The 14,166-nt window shown below is 43.5% G+C and overlaps 2 protein-coding genes across 2 annotated transcripts in view; one reads left to right on the forward strand and one right to left on the reverse strand.

Annotated features, from left to right (window-relative positions):
- Positions 1-14,166, forward strand: part of LOC144888663 (uncharacterized) — an 864,061-nt gene that overhangs the window by 778,814 nt on the left and 71,081 nt on the right. The window lies entirely within an intron of this gene.
- The window catches only part of LOC137413567 (uncharacterized), a 92,660-nt gene that overhangs the window by 10,682 nt on the left and 67,812 nt on the right, over positions 1-14,166 (reverse strand). Inside the window, exons 39-44 of the mRNA XM_068098999.2 lie at positions 13,875-14,001; positions 13,524-13,707; positions 12,282-12,439; positions 5,047-5,198; positions 3,397-3,535; positions 1,732-1,925 (exon numbers count right to left, since the gene is read on the reverse strand). Coding sequence (XP_067955100.2) covers positions 1,732-1,925; positions 3,397-3,535; positions 5,047-5,198; positions 12,282-12,439; positions 13,524-13,707; positions 13,875-14,001 — 954 coding nt within the window. The remainder of the gene's footprint in view (positions 1-1,731; positions 1,926-3,396; positions 3,536-5,046; positions 5,199-12,281; positions 12,440-13,523; positions 13,708-13,874; positions 14,002-14,166) is intronic.

Below are 14,166 nucleotides of genomic sequence, written 5' to 3' on the forward strand. Positions count from 1 at the left end.
AATACATCCCATGTAAAGTTTTGACCTTTTCAACATATAGCTATTTGATCTTCATTTCAACAATATTGACAGATAAAGGTGATATAATATAACAAATATCATGAAACATTTACATTTTGTAGTCCATTGTATGATTTAAATAAACATAAATGCAAATTTCGCATGTGGAAAAAGTAAGTACACCCCTACATTTATCACAACTTCAAATACCTAAAATTAGAATCAGGTGCACCAGCTCAGGTGCAAATGATTAGAACATCGTTAGAGAAGATCTTGGAGGAACCTGTCTTATTTAAAGCTCAGACATTTAGTTTGGTTTGCTCTATGTTGTTGAAGTGTGTGGCGTCACCATGCCGAGATCAAAAGAGCTCTCTGAGGCCTTCAGAAAGAAGGTTATAGATGCCTATGAGTCTGGGAAGGGATTTAAAAAGATCTCCAAACAATTTGAAATCAATCATTCGACTGTCTGGAAGATCATCTACAAGTGGAGAAGATTCCAAACAACTGCCAACTTGTTCAGAACAGGCCGCCCCAGCAAGTTCAGGCCGAGAGCAGACCGCAAGATGCTGAAAGAAGTCTCTAAGAACCCCAGAATGTCATCACGGGACCTACAGTTAGCTCTAGCCACTGTTGATGTCAAAGTGCACGAGTCTACCATCAGAAAGAGGCTGCACAAATTTGATCTACATGGGAGGTGTGCCAGGAGGAAACCTTTGCTGTCCAGAAAGAACATCAGGGCAAGACTAAAGTTTGCCAATGAACACCTAGGCAAAGACCAGCACTTCTGGAACAATGTGCTCTGGACAGATGAGTCAAAGGTAGAGCTATTTGGCCACAGTACCAGAAGACATGTTTGGCGAAAACCAAAGACAGCATTTGACCACAAGAACCAGATACCAACTGTAAAGCACGGTAGTGGAAATATTATGGTTTGGGGCAGCTTTGCTGCATCAGGGCCTGGGCAGCTCACCATCATAGAATCCACTATGAATTCTTCATTGTACCAGAGGGTGCTTGAGGATAATGTGAGGCCATATGTCGGAAAGTTGAAGCTCAACCGAAGGTGGACCTTGCAACATGACAATGACCCTAAACATACCAGTAAATCCACCAAGGAATGGCTGAAAAGAAAGAAATGGAGGGTTCTGGAATGGCCAAGTCAAAGCCCGGATCTAAATCCCATCGAGATGTTGTGGGGGGATTTGAAACGAGCTGTGCATGCAAGAAACCCCTCAAACATCGCACAGGTGAAAAAATTCTGCATGGAGGAGTGGGCAAACATTTCTCCCAGTCGATATCAGAGACTGGTAGACAGTTATAAGAAACGCCTACTTGAGGTTGTTTCTGCCAAAGGGGGCAATACCACCTATTAGAGCCAATGGTGTACTTACTTTTTCCACATGCGAAATTTGCATTTATGTTTATTTAAATTATACAATGGACGACAAAATGTAAATGTTTCATGATATTTGTTATATTATATCACCTTTATCCATCAATATTGTTGAAATGAAGATCAAATAGCTGTATGTTGAAATATGTTGAAAAAGTCAAAACTTTACATGGGGTGTACTTACTTTTTCACGTGACTGTGTATATATATATATTATATACACACAAACTATAAAAGAAAACACCAGCCTGTTTAGCCTTTATTCATTTAAGTTTTCAAAGGGACAATGGAGTAGTCATTACCAAGTGGTTATCGAATAATAAAAAGTGTAAACGCACCGGGTTTCAACCTGAGCTGTGGCGTCATCCCAACGGCCCTGCAACATGTCAAACTGGTTCTGGCAGAAAGAAAAGTTCACGTCCATCTGGCCGTGGGAACTCATCAAACGATCATTGAGAGTGCGCAGCATCGCCAGCTTTTCCTTCAGCATCATGATGACCGATGTTCGACCTTCAAACTTGACCCGGGATGACTAGATCGGTAAAAGGGTGGGTCAGTCAATTACAGAACCCAGGCATGGGATCAGCAAAGCACACCAGGTGCAGTGCATTTCAGCTACGAAATGAACGCTTATCAATAATGGCGAAAAAAAGTCATAACAGCCGTTGTGATAACTCGCATGGGTTCAACAACATCAAATGGGCTCAATTCACCATTGGCTTAAAACGTCAGATCATTCAGGATCGAGGTAAAATCAGAATGTAATTCAATATTTATACATCTATGCAATGCAGAAAACAACTTTAAGAAACAGAAAATTAAACAAGTATATACATTGACATCATTTTATCAATTATCACTCAAAATCAACCACCGCCAGCAGCCTGAGCCGCCACTGTCACGGCATCAGATTTAATGAGAAAAAAAACAAAAGTCTGAGCTCAAACGAGCTCTTTAATGAATTGGAGAAACTGTAAATGTATTCATTGGTGGGAGTCTGGTATCACTCATTCCAGTGCACTCGTAATGCAAGGCCGAGCTAAGTGGCATCTAATATCTTGTGCATACATCTAATATCTTGTGCATACAGAGGGAGATGCGATCACTGCAATGATCATTAGGGTGAGTGATCATCATTAACTATGGATTAAAATAAGTGTCAGGCTTGTTATTCACGACATGCACTCGTAGAGTGAAACGATTGAGGATTCGTTTGGAAAATGGATTGTTTTATTGCGCGCTTGTTCGAAAACCTACATAGCCTGTCTCCATTTCCTTTTGAACACTTGAGGTTTAATTTGGGTATGTAAAGACCAAGGCCCGATTCTCCTTGTCCCTTGCTGGAAGAAAATTACAACTTTTAACCTTTGGCATTTGTCAGGAATCTATATTAGTAAGATTCACACAATTATAAGAAAATCCAATTACACGAGTAATGATTAAAAGTTGTTTTTTTTTTTGTTGTTTTTGTTTCCCAGATCGAGGCTCATGTAAGACCTAACATTAATGACGAAAAAAACAAACTGACACATAAAACATATGATAAATGGAGCAGGAGACAATATGGGGAGAGAGAGGGAAGCACACAAGTACAACAGCAGAGAACAGGGACATCGGGAGATCTGTGAGGAGAAGGCTTGGGGGAGGAGGCATGGGGCGGGGGGGTGGAAGAGGTATAAAACACATGGACACTGCTCGGACTTCCAGGAAAGAAGTCAGAATTTCAAAAAAGTGGATCTGGGATGAATTAACGGGGGTAGAAAAGATCAAGGTTTTGGATGGGGAAGATAAGAGATGGTGGTGAACAGCTGTTTTAAAGAGGGAGGGGTGGGATTGAAGAGAGTGAGGGAGTTTGTTCCAGAGGCAGGAGAAAAGAGGAATGAAAGAGTGAAGGTGAATAGAGAGTCTTGATTTTGGCAGTTTAACCATAAGAGGGTTCGCAGGCAGATCTTGTGCGACCTGTAAGTTGTGTTGTCATTACAAAGCATCAAAACTACACTCACCTTGAGGTCCGAAATGTAACTCTCCAGTTCGTGGACTTCACAAGGCACGCTCTTACCACTGCACAGCTTCAACTCTTGGTCCTGCACCAACTTCTCTGCCTCGACCAACCCACTCAAAACAGGATCGATGCACTGTAACCTGCACAGCACACCTTTCTGCTCATTGGTTCAAAAAAAAAAATAGCACTATGAACGCCAAAAGATGTTTGTGTATGTGTTTCTTAAACCAAAGGCTGCAATAAATAAAGTCGCTATAGGAAAGGGAAGGTTTCCCCATTTGCACCTTTCATATTTTGAATAAAACAGTAACATGACTAGCCAGTGTAGCTCAAAAGTTTGTTTGCTGAAATGAATCGTAAGTTCAATACGATCTGTTTTTGCATGTTATTAAATCTGTTTATCGACTTTTATTTATACATGTTATTACCTCCGCCACGAAGGTGGATGGAGGTTATGTTTTCACCCCTGTCTGTCTGTCTGTTTGTTTGGCCGTTTGTTTGTCCGTTTGTGAGCAAGATATCTCAAAAAGTTGTGGAAAGATTCGGACGAAATTTGATTAGATTTTGGTGAAGATCTGGATCCGGCTAGTATAATTTTTAAAGTGATTCTTCACCATTGGGAGATAGGGCCAAAAAACGATACATAGCAGGATATCTAAAAAGGTTATGGACGGATTTGGACGAAATTTGGTGGACCGGTTGGGTGTCTGACAAGGACGATTCGAAACGATTTTGGTGAAGATCCAGGTCCGGATCCGGATAGTATAATTTTTGACCTCAAAAATACTTGGTATTGAGACGTGGAGCTCTTTTCCACTCCTATTCATTATGTTTCTGGAATTCAGTGTCCAGATATGCAAATCCTCTTAAAATTTCAAATCAATCGGATAAATATTGAGGATTTTAGAAATCTGGCCTATGTTGACCTTTTGGCCTATGTTGACCTCAAAAATAGTTGGGGATTGAATTCAGTGACCAGATATGCAAATCGTCTTAAAATTTCAAGTTAATTGGATGAAAATTGAGGATTTTAGAAACTTTACCTTTGTTGACCTTTTGGACTACGTTGACCTCAAAAATATTTGGTGGTTGAATTCAGTGACCAGATATGCAAGTCCTCTTCAAATATCAAGTTAATCGGATAAAAAATGAGAATTTTAGAAATTCAGCCAATATTGATTGACCTTTTGGCATATGTTGACATAAACAATGCTTGGTGGTTGAATTCAGTGACCAGATATGCAAGTCCTCTTAAAATTTCAAGTCAATCGGATGAAAATTGAGGATTTTAGAAATTTGACAATGTTGGTGACCTTTGGCCTATGTTGACCTATTGACCTTGTAACCCCAAAAACAATAGGCTTCTTGCTTATGACCAACTTTACCATTTGGTGAAGTTTGGTGAAGATCGTTTGAAAATTGTGACCTGTAAGCGACTGACATACAGACAAACAGACAAACCCCCAAGACAGACAGACAGACAGAATAACGCACAAGACCAACCAATATACTTGAAAAATCTTCGATTTTCGCAAGTAACAAGTAACAAACAGAGATTCAAGTGACCACTGCAGCAGTGAAAATGCTCATTGCAGAAACCTCAATTAATAAATAGACATAAGACAGTGCGGTAAGGCTCTGGAAATCTTACTCCTCAAGTGCAAGTCCAGCATAGGCTTTCATTTTTTCGGCACTCTTGCACAATGTCTGCTGCTCTGTCTGCACATTCAGTGGCAACTTAGCTGCCATCTGCTTCAATTGCATGAACTCTTCCTGAAGGCTCTCCGCCTCTGCCTCCACTTCCTGCAAATACACAACACACGAACTAGAATCGACCAGCCATTACAAACAGATTTTGTCAAAAGCTGTTGTATAATTTCAAGAAGCCTTACAACTCAAACAAGAACAATGCCACACCTATTCAGTATGTCAATGCAGTCTTCTGTTATGTAGGCCTGCAAGGAAGCCATAATGGCTAGCACAAACTCGAGTACCCATATGATCTGCAATCTCCTTATTTTGCAAGAGTAATCCCCCAACAAAATACTTCCTGTATTTCTATATCAACAAGTGAATAAAAAATTTGATGCTAAATTAAAAAGGCAATGTAGGGATGACAAACTACAGTCTAAAAAAGGTCCTAAACAAGATAGGGATGATGTTGGTTTAGAGAGCAGCTCACAGTATTGCCATCACATAACAATCCTTACATCACTGCTTCCAGACTATTGTCTAGGGCTAGGCCTAGCTAAAAGTATTAGAAGCTCCTATATTTCATTTCTGCCTAAGTATAAGAAGCTCCAATATAATTTCAGGGACTTCTTGCAGCTTCAGTTGTCTTTCCTACTTTTCTTTTTTTATCAACTTAGAGTAACCAATCGCAAATGCAGATAATTATAGAATTCTGTTATTAGAGATGTTCATGCAGTTTGTAAGAAGTTGATGATCATGTACTGATATTATAACATTGTACTCGGACCGCTAATTTGTAGAGTCTCATTATGTGGCTACACTACAAGAGTAATCAAGTATTGTTGTAACCAGTGGAGGGTTTGTAGAAGCTTGAAGCAATAACTGATGAAGTGTAAATGAGGCAGTGATGTAGGGATTGTTGTGATGGCAATACTGTTGGCTACTCTCTAAACCAACATCATCCCTATCTTGTTTAGGACCTTTTTTAGACTGTAGTTTGTCATCCCTACATTGCCCTTTTAATTTAGCATAAATGTTTTTATTCACTTGTTTCTGTAATTTTTTGCAATGTGGAATAACACAATGGTACGGTACTCAGAGGATACCCAATCTTGGAGCAAAGGTGTCAAGATATCCTAGTCAGCAATATCAAACACTGCACATGTGTTCCTATATTGTCTTAAGTAACCCTTACTGTATCTTGCAGCTCTGTCTTATTTCTCGTTTCTCAAAGAGTAATGTCTTCATCCAGCCTCATGCCAAACAAGGACCTGCACTTAGAAATGCCAAAATAACTGGTGTGGTTTCCCTCGAACCAATAGGGTGGGGACAAAAGGGAGAGTGGAGCCTCTCGAGAGGAATTTATTTATACACGGCCGGACGTGAAAGACACTCGTGGTTTTTCCTGTTTTGTTTACTTGGTGTCAATAAAACTTATTATACACTCAAATTGCAAGTGTCCTCAATAAACTACTACGAGAGTACGAAGAGACACTCCAACTTTTGTTTTTGTATCAGTGGGTGGGGCTGGCATTTTTTATCAACGGCATCCATACGTTAGTACGTAGAGTCGACAGTGGCAGCACACTGATAATAGTTTTGTAAAATTAACTTCAATGAAGAACTTTATCAAGACAAGATATAAGTATTTATCTGAAGTATCCAAATCCTGGTTCTGAGAAATCAGAAGACCTCGGTAATACTTGAGTAGATTCTCGCCAGACAAAAATACAGTCACTATAAATCATCAGAAAGACGTTAGTCAAACACACTGTACACGTGACACACATTCTCATCTGCGTATGCGCATAGCAAGGTTCAGGGTTGATCGAGTAGGCGTGGGGAAGGGCGTGGCCTTGCCAAACTACGATGGCCTCGGTTGAGCACGAGAGAACACACTCTCAGAGAGTATCTGTAAATATTTAACTGGAGAAATAAACTGGAGAAACAAATTATAACAAAGGATTCTGCACTAAGTAAAAGTCTAGTCATTTCCTTGGGGAACTCCAGCCTGAACAGGAAGAGGAGATGAGAGAAACCCATTCAGGGCCACACGTTGACTACGACTAGAGAGGAAGTCCGCCAGCCATGCGTGGAGATTTCCATGGATACCAAAGGAGGAGAGTTTGGTGAGCAGAGCGGGGTGCCAGACCGTATCGAAGGCATGTGATATGTCGAGGGAGACAGCTCTAATTTCCTGTTTGGCATTGAGGACCTCCATCCATTGTTGAGACAGCAGAAGCAGCATGTCCAGAGTAGAGTGACCAGGTCTGAAACCAAATTGATGATCAGAGATCAAGCCATTGGAGAAGAGGAAAGATTTCATATCTGAAGCAATGATGGATTCCATGACTTTGCTGATAATTGGGAGAAGGCTGATTGGTCTGTAGTTGCTAGGATCTGTTTTTGCACCTTTTTGTGCAAAGCAGTCATGTTGGCTGATTTCCAAGCAGATGGCAGTTGACCTTGAGCAAAAGAGAGGGTGAAGAGAACAGAGGGAGTGAAAGAGCGGAAGAACAGGATTTTAGGACCCGTGGGATGATGCCGTCAGGTCCAGTTGCAGAATCAGAGTCGAGGGTTGACAGAAACTTTTCCACCTTGTCAGGAGGAAAGGACACAGAGTCCAGGAGCAGCTGGGTACGACTGGGTACGGTGGGTACAGAGAGGGATGGGTTTGGGACACAAGATTTAGAGGCAAACACAGAGTTGAGGCATTCAGCTTTTTCACGTGCGGAGTCAGCTATGTAGCCATTTGAGGTAAGGGAGGGGATGGAGGGGGACAAAACACCAGAAACAGATTTGACCAGACGCCACCAGGATTTGGAAGAGGGAGACCGATAAGAGTCTTCATGGTCTTTGGGGGTCTTCAGGGGCTTTTGGTTCTTCTTGGTCTTTAAGGGTCTTTGAGTCTTTTTGGGTCTTTGGAGTCTTTTGGCTCTTCGGGGTCTTTTTGGTCTTCAGGGTCTTTGGTGTCTTCAGTGGCTTTTGGGTCTTAAGGGTCTTTGGTGTCTTTTGGGTCTTCAGGGTCTTTTGGTTCTTCTTGGTCTTGAAGGGTCTTTGGGTCTTTTTGGATCCTCTGGGTCTTTTGGGTGTTTTGGGTCTTCGGGGGTGTTTTGAGTCTTCGGGGTGTTTTGGGTCTTCGTTGTGTTTTGGGTCTTCAGTGTGTTTTGGGTCTTCGGGGTGTTTTGGGTCTTCGGGGTGTTTTGGGTCTTCAGGGTGTTTTGGGTATTCGTGGTGTTTTGGGTATTCGGGGTGTTTTGTGTCTTCGGGGTGTTTTGGGTCTTCGGGGTGTTTTGGGTCTTTGGGGTGTTTTGGGTCTTTGGGGTGTTTTGGGTCTTTGGGGTGTTTTGGGTCTTCAGGGTGTTTTGGGTCTTCGGGGTGTTTTGGGTGTTCGGGGTGTTTTGAGTCTTCGGGGTGTTTTGGGTCTTCGGGGGTGTTTTGGGTCTTCGGGGTGTTTGGGGTCTCCGGGTGTTTTGGGTCTTCGGGGTGTTTTGGGTCTTCTGGGTGTTTTGCGTCTTCGGGGTGTTTTGGGTCTGCAGCTGTTTTGGGTCTTCGGGGTGTTTTGGGTCTTCTGTGTGTTTTGGGTCTTCGGGGTGTTTTGGGTCTTCGGGGGGGGGGGGGGTGGTTTGGGTGTTCGGGGTGTTTTGGGTGTTCGGGGTGTTTTGGGTCTTCGGGGTGTTTTGGGTCTTCGGGGTGTTTTGGGTCTTCGGGGTGTTTTGGGTGTTCGGGGTGTTTTGGGTCTTCGGGGTCTTTTGGGTTTTTGGGTGTTTTGGGTGGGTCTTTGGTGTCTTCAGAGGCTTTTGGGTCTTAAGGGTCTTTGGTGTCTTTTGGGTCTGCTTTTGCCTCAGGTGATTTACCTCAGGGCTCAGGTGGGAAGATGGTATTCAGGGTATTTTTGAGCCTCAGGGCCTTGAAGGGTATTTTGGGTCTTTGGGGTGTTTTGGGTCTTTGGGGTCTTCAGGATATTTTGGGTCTTGAGGGGTCTTAGCGGCCTGAAGGGTCTTGGGGGAATTAAAGGGTCGTCAAAAGTCTGGGGGTCTCAGTAGTCTTATCGCAATTAAGAGGGTTAAATAAGAGGATGGTAATTTAGTTGAAGAAGAAGAAGACGTTTTCGTTGCATATAAACACACATAGCGACATAACCATATACGTTTGCTCTATTATAATAAGACTAGTGGGGTCACTGGTGGGAATCCCACGGACATGGACGTTTGTGACATTTGGACATCTTGTTTTCGATGCTGCACATTAAATTTAACAAAATGGTTACTGGCAATTCAACAGATCCAGAAATGGTGTAATGAACACAATTTATTTATTTCACACAATATGTGACCCCTCACTCCTCTCCACCTGGCACTCTCCTCTCTCCACCCTCACACCTCTCCAATCCCACTCCTCCTCACACTCTCTTCCAACACCTCCTCACACTCTCCTCCAATACCTCCTCACACTCCCCTCCAATACTTCCTCACACCCCTCTCCAATCCCTCACACTCCTCTCCAATCCCTCACACTCCTCTCCAATCCCTCACACTCCTCTCCAATCCCTCACACTCCTCTCCAATCCCTCACACTCCTCTCCAATCCCTCACACTCCACTCCAATCGCTCCTCACACTCCCCTCCAATCGCTCCTCACACTCCCCTCCAATCGCTCCACACTCCCCTCCAATTTCTCCTCACACTCCCCTCCAATCGCTCCTCACACTCCTCTCCAATCACTCCTCACTCTCCAACTCCTTGCTCCTCACTCTCCAACACCTAGCTCCTCACTCTCCAACACCTAGCTCCTCGCTCTCCAACCCCTCCATCCTCGCTCTCCAACCCCTCACTCCTCGCTCTCCAACCCCTCACTCCTCGCTCTCCAACCCCTCGCTCCTCGCCCTCCAACCCCTCGCCCTCCAACCCCTCGCTCCTCACTCTCCAACCCCTCGCTCCTCACTCTCCAACTCCTCGCTCCTCACTCTCCAACTCCTCGCTCCTCACTCTCCAACTCCTCGCTCCTCACTCTCCAACTCCGCTCCAATTTCTCGCTCCTCCCCAACCCCTAGCTCCTCACACTCCAACCCCTAGCTCCTCACTCTCCAACTCCTCGCTCTCCAAGCCCTCGCTCCTCGCTCTCCAAGCCCTCGCTCCTCACTCTCCAACCCCTCACTCCTCTCCAATTTCTCGCTCCTCTCCAACCCATAGCCCCTCACGCTCCAACCCCTAGCTCCTCACTCCCAAACCCCTAGCTCCTCACTCCTCATCCCCTAGCTCCTCACTCCCCAACCCCTAGCTCATCACTCCCCAACCCCTAGCTCCTCACACCCAACCCCTAGCTCCTTACTCTCCAACCCCTAGCTCCTCGCTCTCCAACCCCTCGCTCCTCGCTCTCCAACCTCTCGCTCCTCTTCAATTTCTCGCTCCTCTCCAACCCCTAGCTCCTCACTCTCCAACCCATAGCTCCTCACTCTCCAACCCCTTGCTCCTCACTCTCCAAGCCCTAGGCCCTCACTCCACAACCCCGAGCTCCTCACTCCCCAACCCCTATCGCCTCACTCTCCAACCCCTCGCTCCTCTCCAACCCCTCGCTCCTCTCCAACCCTCCTCATCGTTGTTGCAGCAGCATCCTGTGCGGTTCTCCCGTCTCGTACTTTTTCTTGCTGCATCCTGTTCAAGTCTGCATTGAGGTTCGTCGACGGACTCGTTCACCCGTCTCATTCGTTTTCTTGCTGCATCCTGTTGAAGTCTGCATTCTTCATCGACCGTCGCATTCATTTTGGAAATGGAAGTTTCCACGCAACGCATGAATTGTCACGACACGATCCTCAAGAGGAAGTGTCTCGTAGTCATCAAATGACAAATGGCAAGTAAATTACATTGTGAAAATGAAAGATTTCAAATAAACCTATTTAAAGTGTATGCGCACATAACTAATAAAAAAAACGAATAAATATCTCTCGGTAATTTCCTGAAACATATTTTACTTCCGGATAATGTTGAATGAAATAAGAACGAAGAAATATTTGTCGTTTTTGTGACGACTGTCATCAAAAGTAAAAGTAATATATCTTAACGGAAAATAAAAAGCGAATTTTTAATATAGGTCGACATTTTACCCGACTGTTATTTTAGGCGGTGTATTTTCGTGTATCATCGTAGCACGATTTTAAAAAATATATCTCTGCATTTTCCCGTGTGTGCGTGAATGTTCTCAATTATTTCTGACACCGAGTCGAAAACCATCGATAAAAATTAAATCAGATGGTGAATTCGAGATAAAATCGTGAGGGTGACTCAATGAATGGGCTTTATTTTACAGGCCTTTGAGAATTCATTTCGTTCTATAAACGGAAACTTTCATGGGATTTTCTTCCCGTTTTTTTTCAACCGAGTCTAAAACGATGTTAGCGACTGTTAAAAATTTAATGATATATCGAATTTGAGTTGAAATAAACCTGTGTGAGAGAGAAAGACAGCACGGGCCTAACTAAACAGGCCTCAAAGCTATTTGAGGTAATAAAATGGTGGATATTTGTTTACATGAAGCATCTCCAAGAATGGGTGGAGCTACTCTGTAAACGGAGTAAGCCACACCCCCGGACAGACAGACAGACAGAGACAGACAGACAGAATCACCGTAGCCTATTATAATATAGATTATTATTATTATTATTATGAACAAGAAGCTGAAATCCCGGGTTTGAGCGATCCCGTTTTTTCGCTTTATTTTGCCTTTTCCATGGTCTGCAGAACTGAAAAGTGATCCCCACCTCGACAATCAGCTGAACAGACATATGTAGCCGAAGCGAGTTTTTAAAGAAGATAATCCAACTTTAGTTTTGTATGTAGCAGATGGGAGCGACGTTTTTTCCACGCCATCCCTACATAGAGAATACCACCGTACTCTCTGATATTGTCTCTCCAATTACTACCATTCCTGTTCCATTCCCATTCCTTTCCATTTATCCAAGTATAGTACTACCCCTCAACCTGGCACCATTCTCTGCATCTCTCCATCCATTTAAACGATCTCTTCAATGTCCATAATCATTTAGCTGAACGGAATGCAATGAGGGTCATTTTAATCCCTTCACTATTTACTATGCTCAGATCATCGACCCATACCTTCTCACCATGCTTGTACTCATTTTACAAACGTTACAAACACAGCGAGACAATATCAGAAAGGACAATAAAGCAAACTGACCAGTTGTTGACGGATTCTATTTCCATTCTCGCTCGGGGGGTCTCGCTCCAAGCGCTGCCGAAGGATGCGACTCGTACGGTCATTGCAGTTCTCAAGACGTGGCCGCATCCTCTGCACAGACACCTGCCACTCGGATCGCCACTCGGCCTGCTGGCTTTCTGTTACAGAGAGACGTGGAGCCAAGGCATAGCATACTCTCTTTATGTGTACTTTGGGAATGCCATAGACGTCTGCACCATTTAAAACTTAATGCCTTTTAAAATGTTGGCTCTTGTTTGAAGGTAAATTCCATTTTTAATGTTTTTAGCATTTTCACTCAAGCATATGGTTGCATCAATGTGGGCCATGGCTATCCTGCTGATACAGTGATAGATGAGAGCAAGAATTTAGAATTTGGCTCAGGCACCATTGCATGATGACCTACTCTTTGTGAAAGCTACAGTGGCATCTCTTTAAACTCTACAAGTGAATGCTAACAGATGGGACAGCCAGCTTAATGCACGCTCTTATCCCCCTCTCCCTCCCCCAAAAAGCACACATTTGTGAATCATCTTGCCTGCAGAGCACAGCATACCATCAGTAAGGAATGGAATCCAAACCAGAGAGCTCAAGGTGTGTTCGCTACCTCTGGGCTAGGTTTTCAATTACGTCTTCAATGTGTACAAGTTTGTATACAGTTTATATAAATATTCGTGCTTGGTTGATTAGAAAATTTGACTATAACCAATTACCGGTTAAAAAAGAAAATAAAAATATATATAAATAAATATATATTTCAGTTTGTTTTTATGTGATTAATGTTAGTTAGCTCTTACACGAGCCTCGATCTTGTACACAAAAAAAAACAAAAAAAACAGGGCATCAGCCGATTTCGATTATAAAGTGTATCAAGATGTTTGCCGTATGTTGTCCAAATTACCGAGGCAATTTTTTTCTCCTCGCCGCACGGCGATTGCGACCTGTTTTTAAAGACTAATGTTTGTGCACATCTCCTTGAAACGACTATAATTCAACATTGTTTTAAAAATTCGTTTATTGAAATTCACCCTAAACAAGGGTGAACGTTACTCAAGGATTTTGGGTTGTATACAGTACAACTGTAATCGTAATCGGCACTCACCCCGACTCCAATCGGCAGCTACCGATTACCGAAAAATAAGCTATAGGCCTATGTTTCATTTGCCAATTCAGAATAGCCATCCACCTCAATGACGTCAAACGGGGAATTCTCACTCGACATACCATTTCCTTGTTTCTCTTTTAGGCTCTGGTAATGTTTCTTCGCTGCAGACACGTCCTGTTCGGCCACGGTGCGCTCACCCGCACCCATGGCAGGTGCACAAGACGACACCTGCACAAACTTGGCATGTTGTCGGTCCATCCCAACCAGGGCCTGTTCCATGTCGCGATTCGACTTGCTGCGAATCTGGTGGTTGAAGAAGCGGGAAAGACGTGCGCAAGATGTGCGGCTTAACACCCCAACGTGCATCAAATACCAGTTCTGCCTCGTGAAACTTTACGATGGCTTCCAAAAGAAAAGCACAAAATGGCACGTAATTGTGGGAATTATAGCAGCTGAAGGTGACAACTGACCGTTTCAGTGGTCCAGCCACAAATCGTCCGAGTCTCTGTGAGGAGCCTCTGCCAAGCCAAGAAGGCAGTCAGATTATTGCGGGAGTTGTTCAGCAGAATCAGGATCTCGCTGTGTATGCGGTTCAGGCTAGCACAGCACACGCAGACACACGTGGACACCGTTACAATATTGATTGGTGTAAAGAGTTAAAATAATGTTCCAAGTCCAAAGTAAAACCACCATGCGTTCACAATGTACAAGTTTAGATTTGCTACTTCTGATTTCAGATGAACATTATAGTGATACTGAACC

The sequence above is a fragment of the Myxine glutinosa genome, chromosome 13 (assembly GCF_964187855.1).
Source record: "Myxine glutinosa chromosome 13, kmMyxGlut1.1, whole genome shotgun sequence".
Taxonomy (NCBI): domain Eukaryota; kingdom Metazoa; phylum Chordata; class Myxini; order Myxiniformes; family Myxinidae; genus Myxine; species Myxine glutinosa.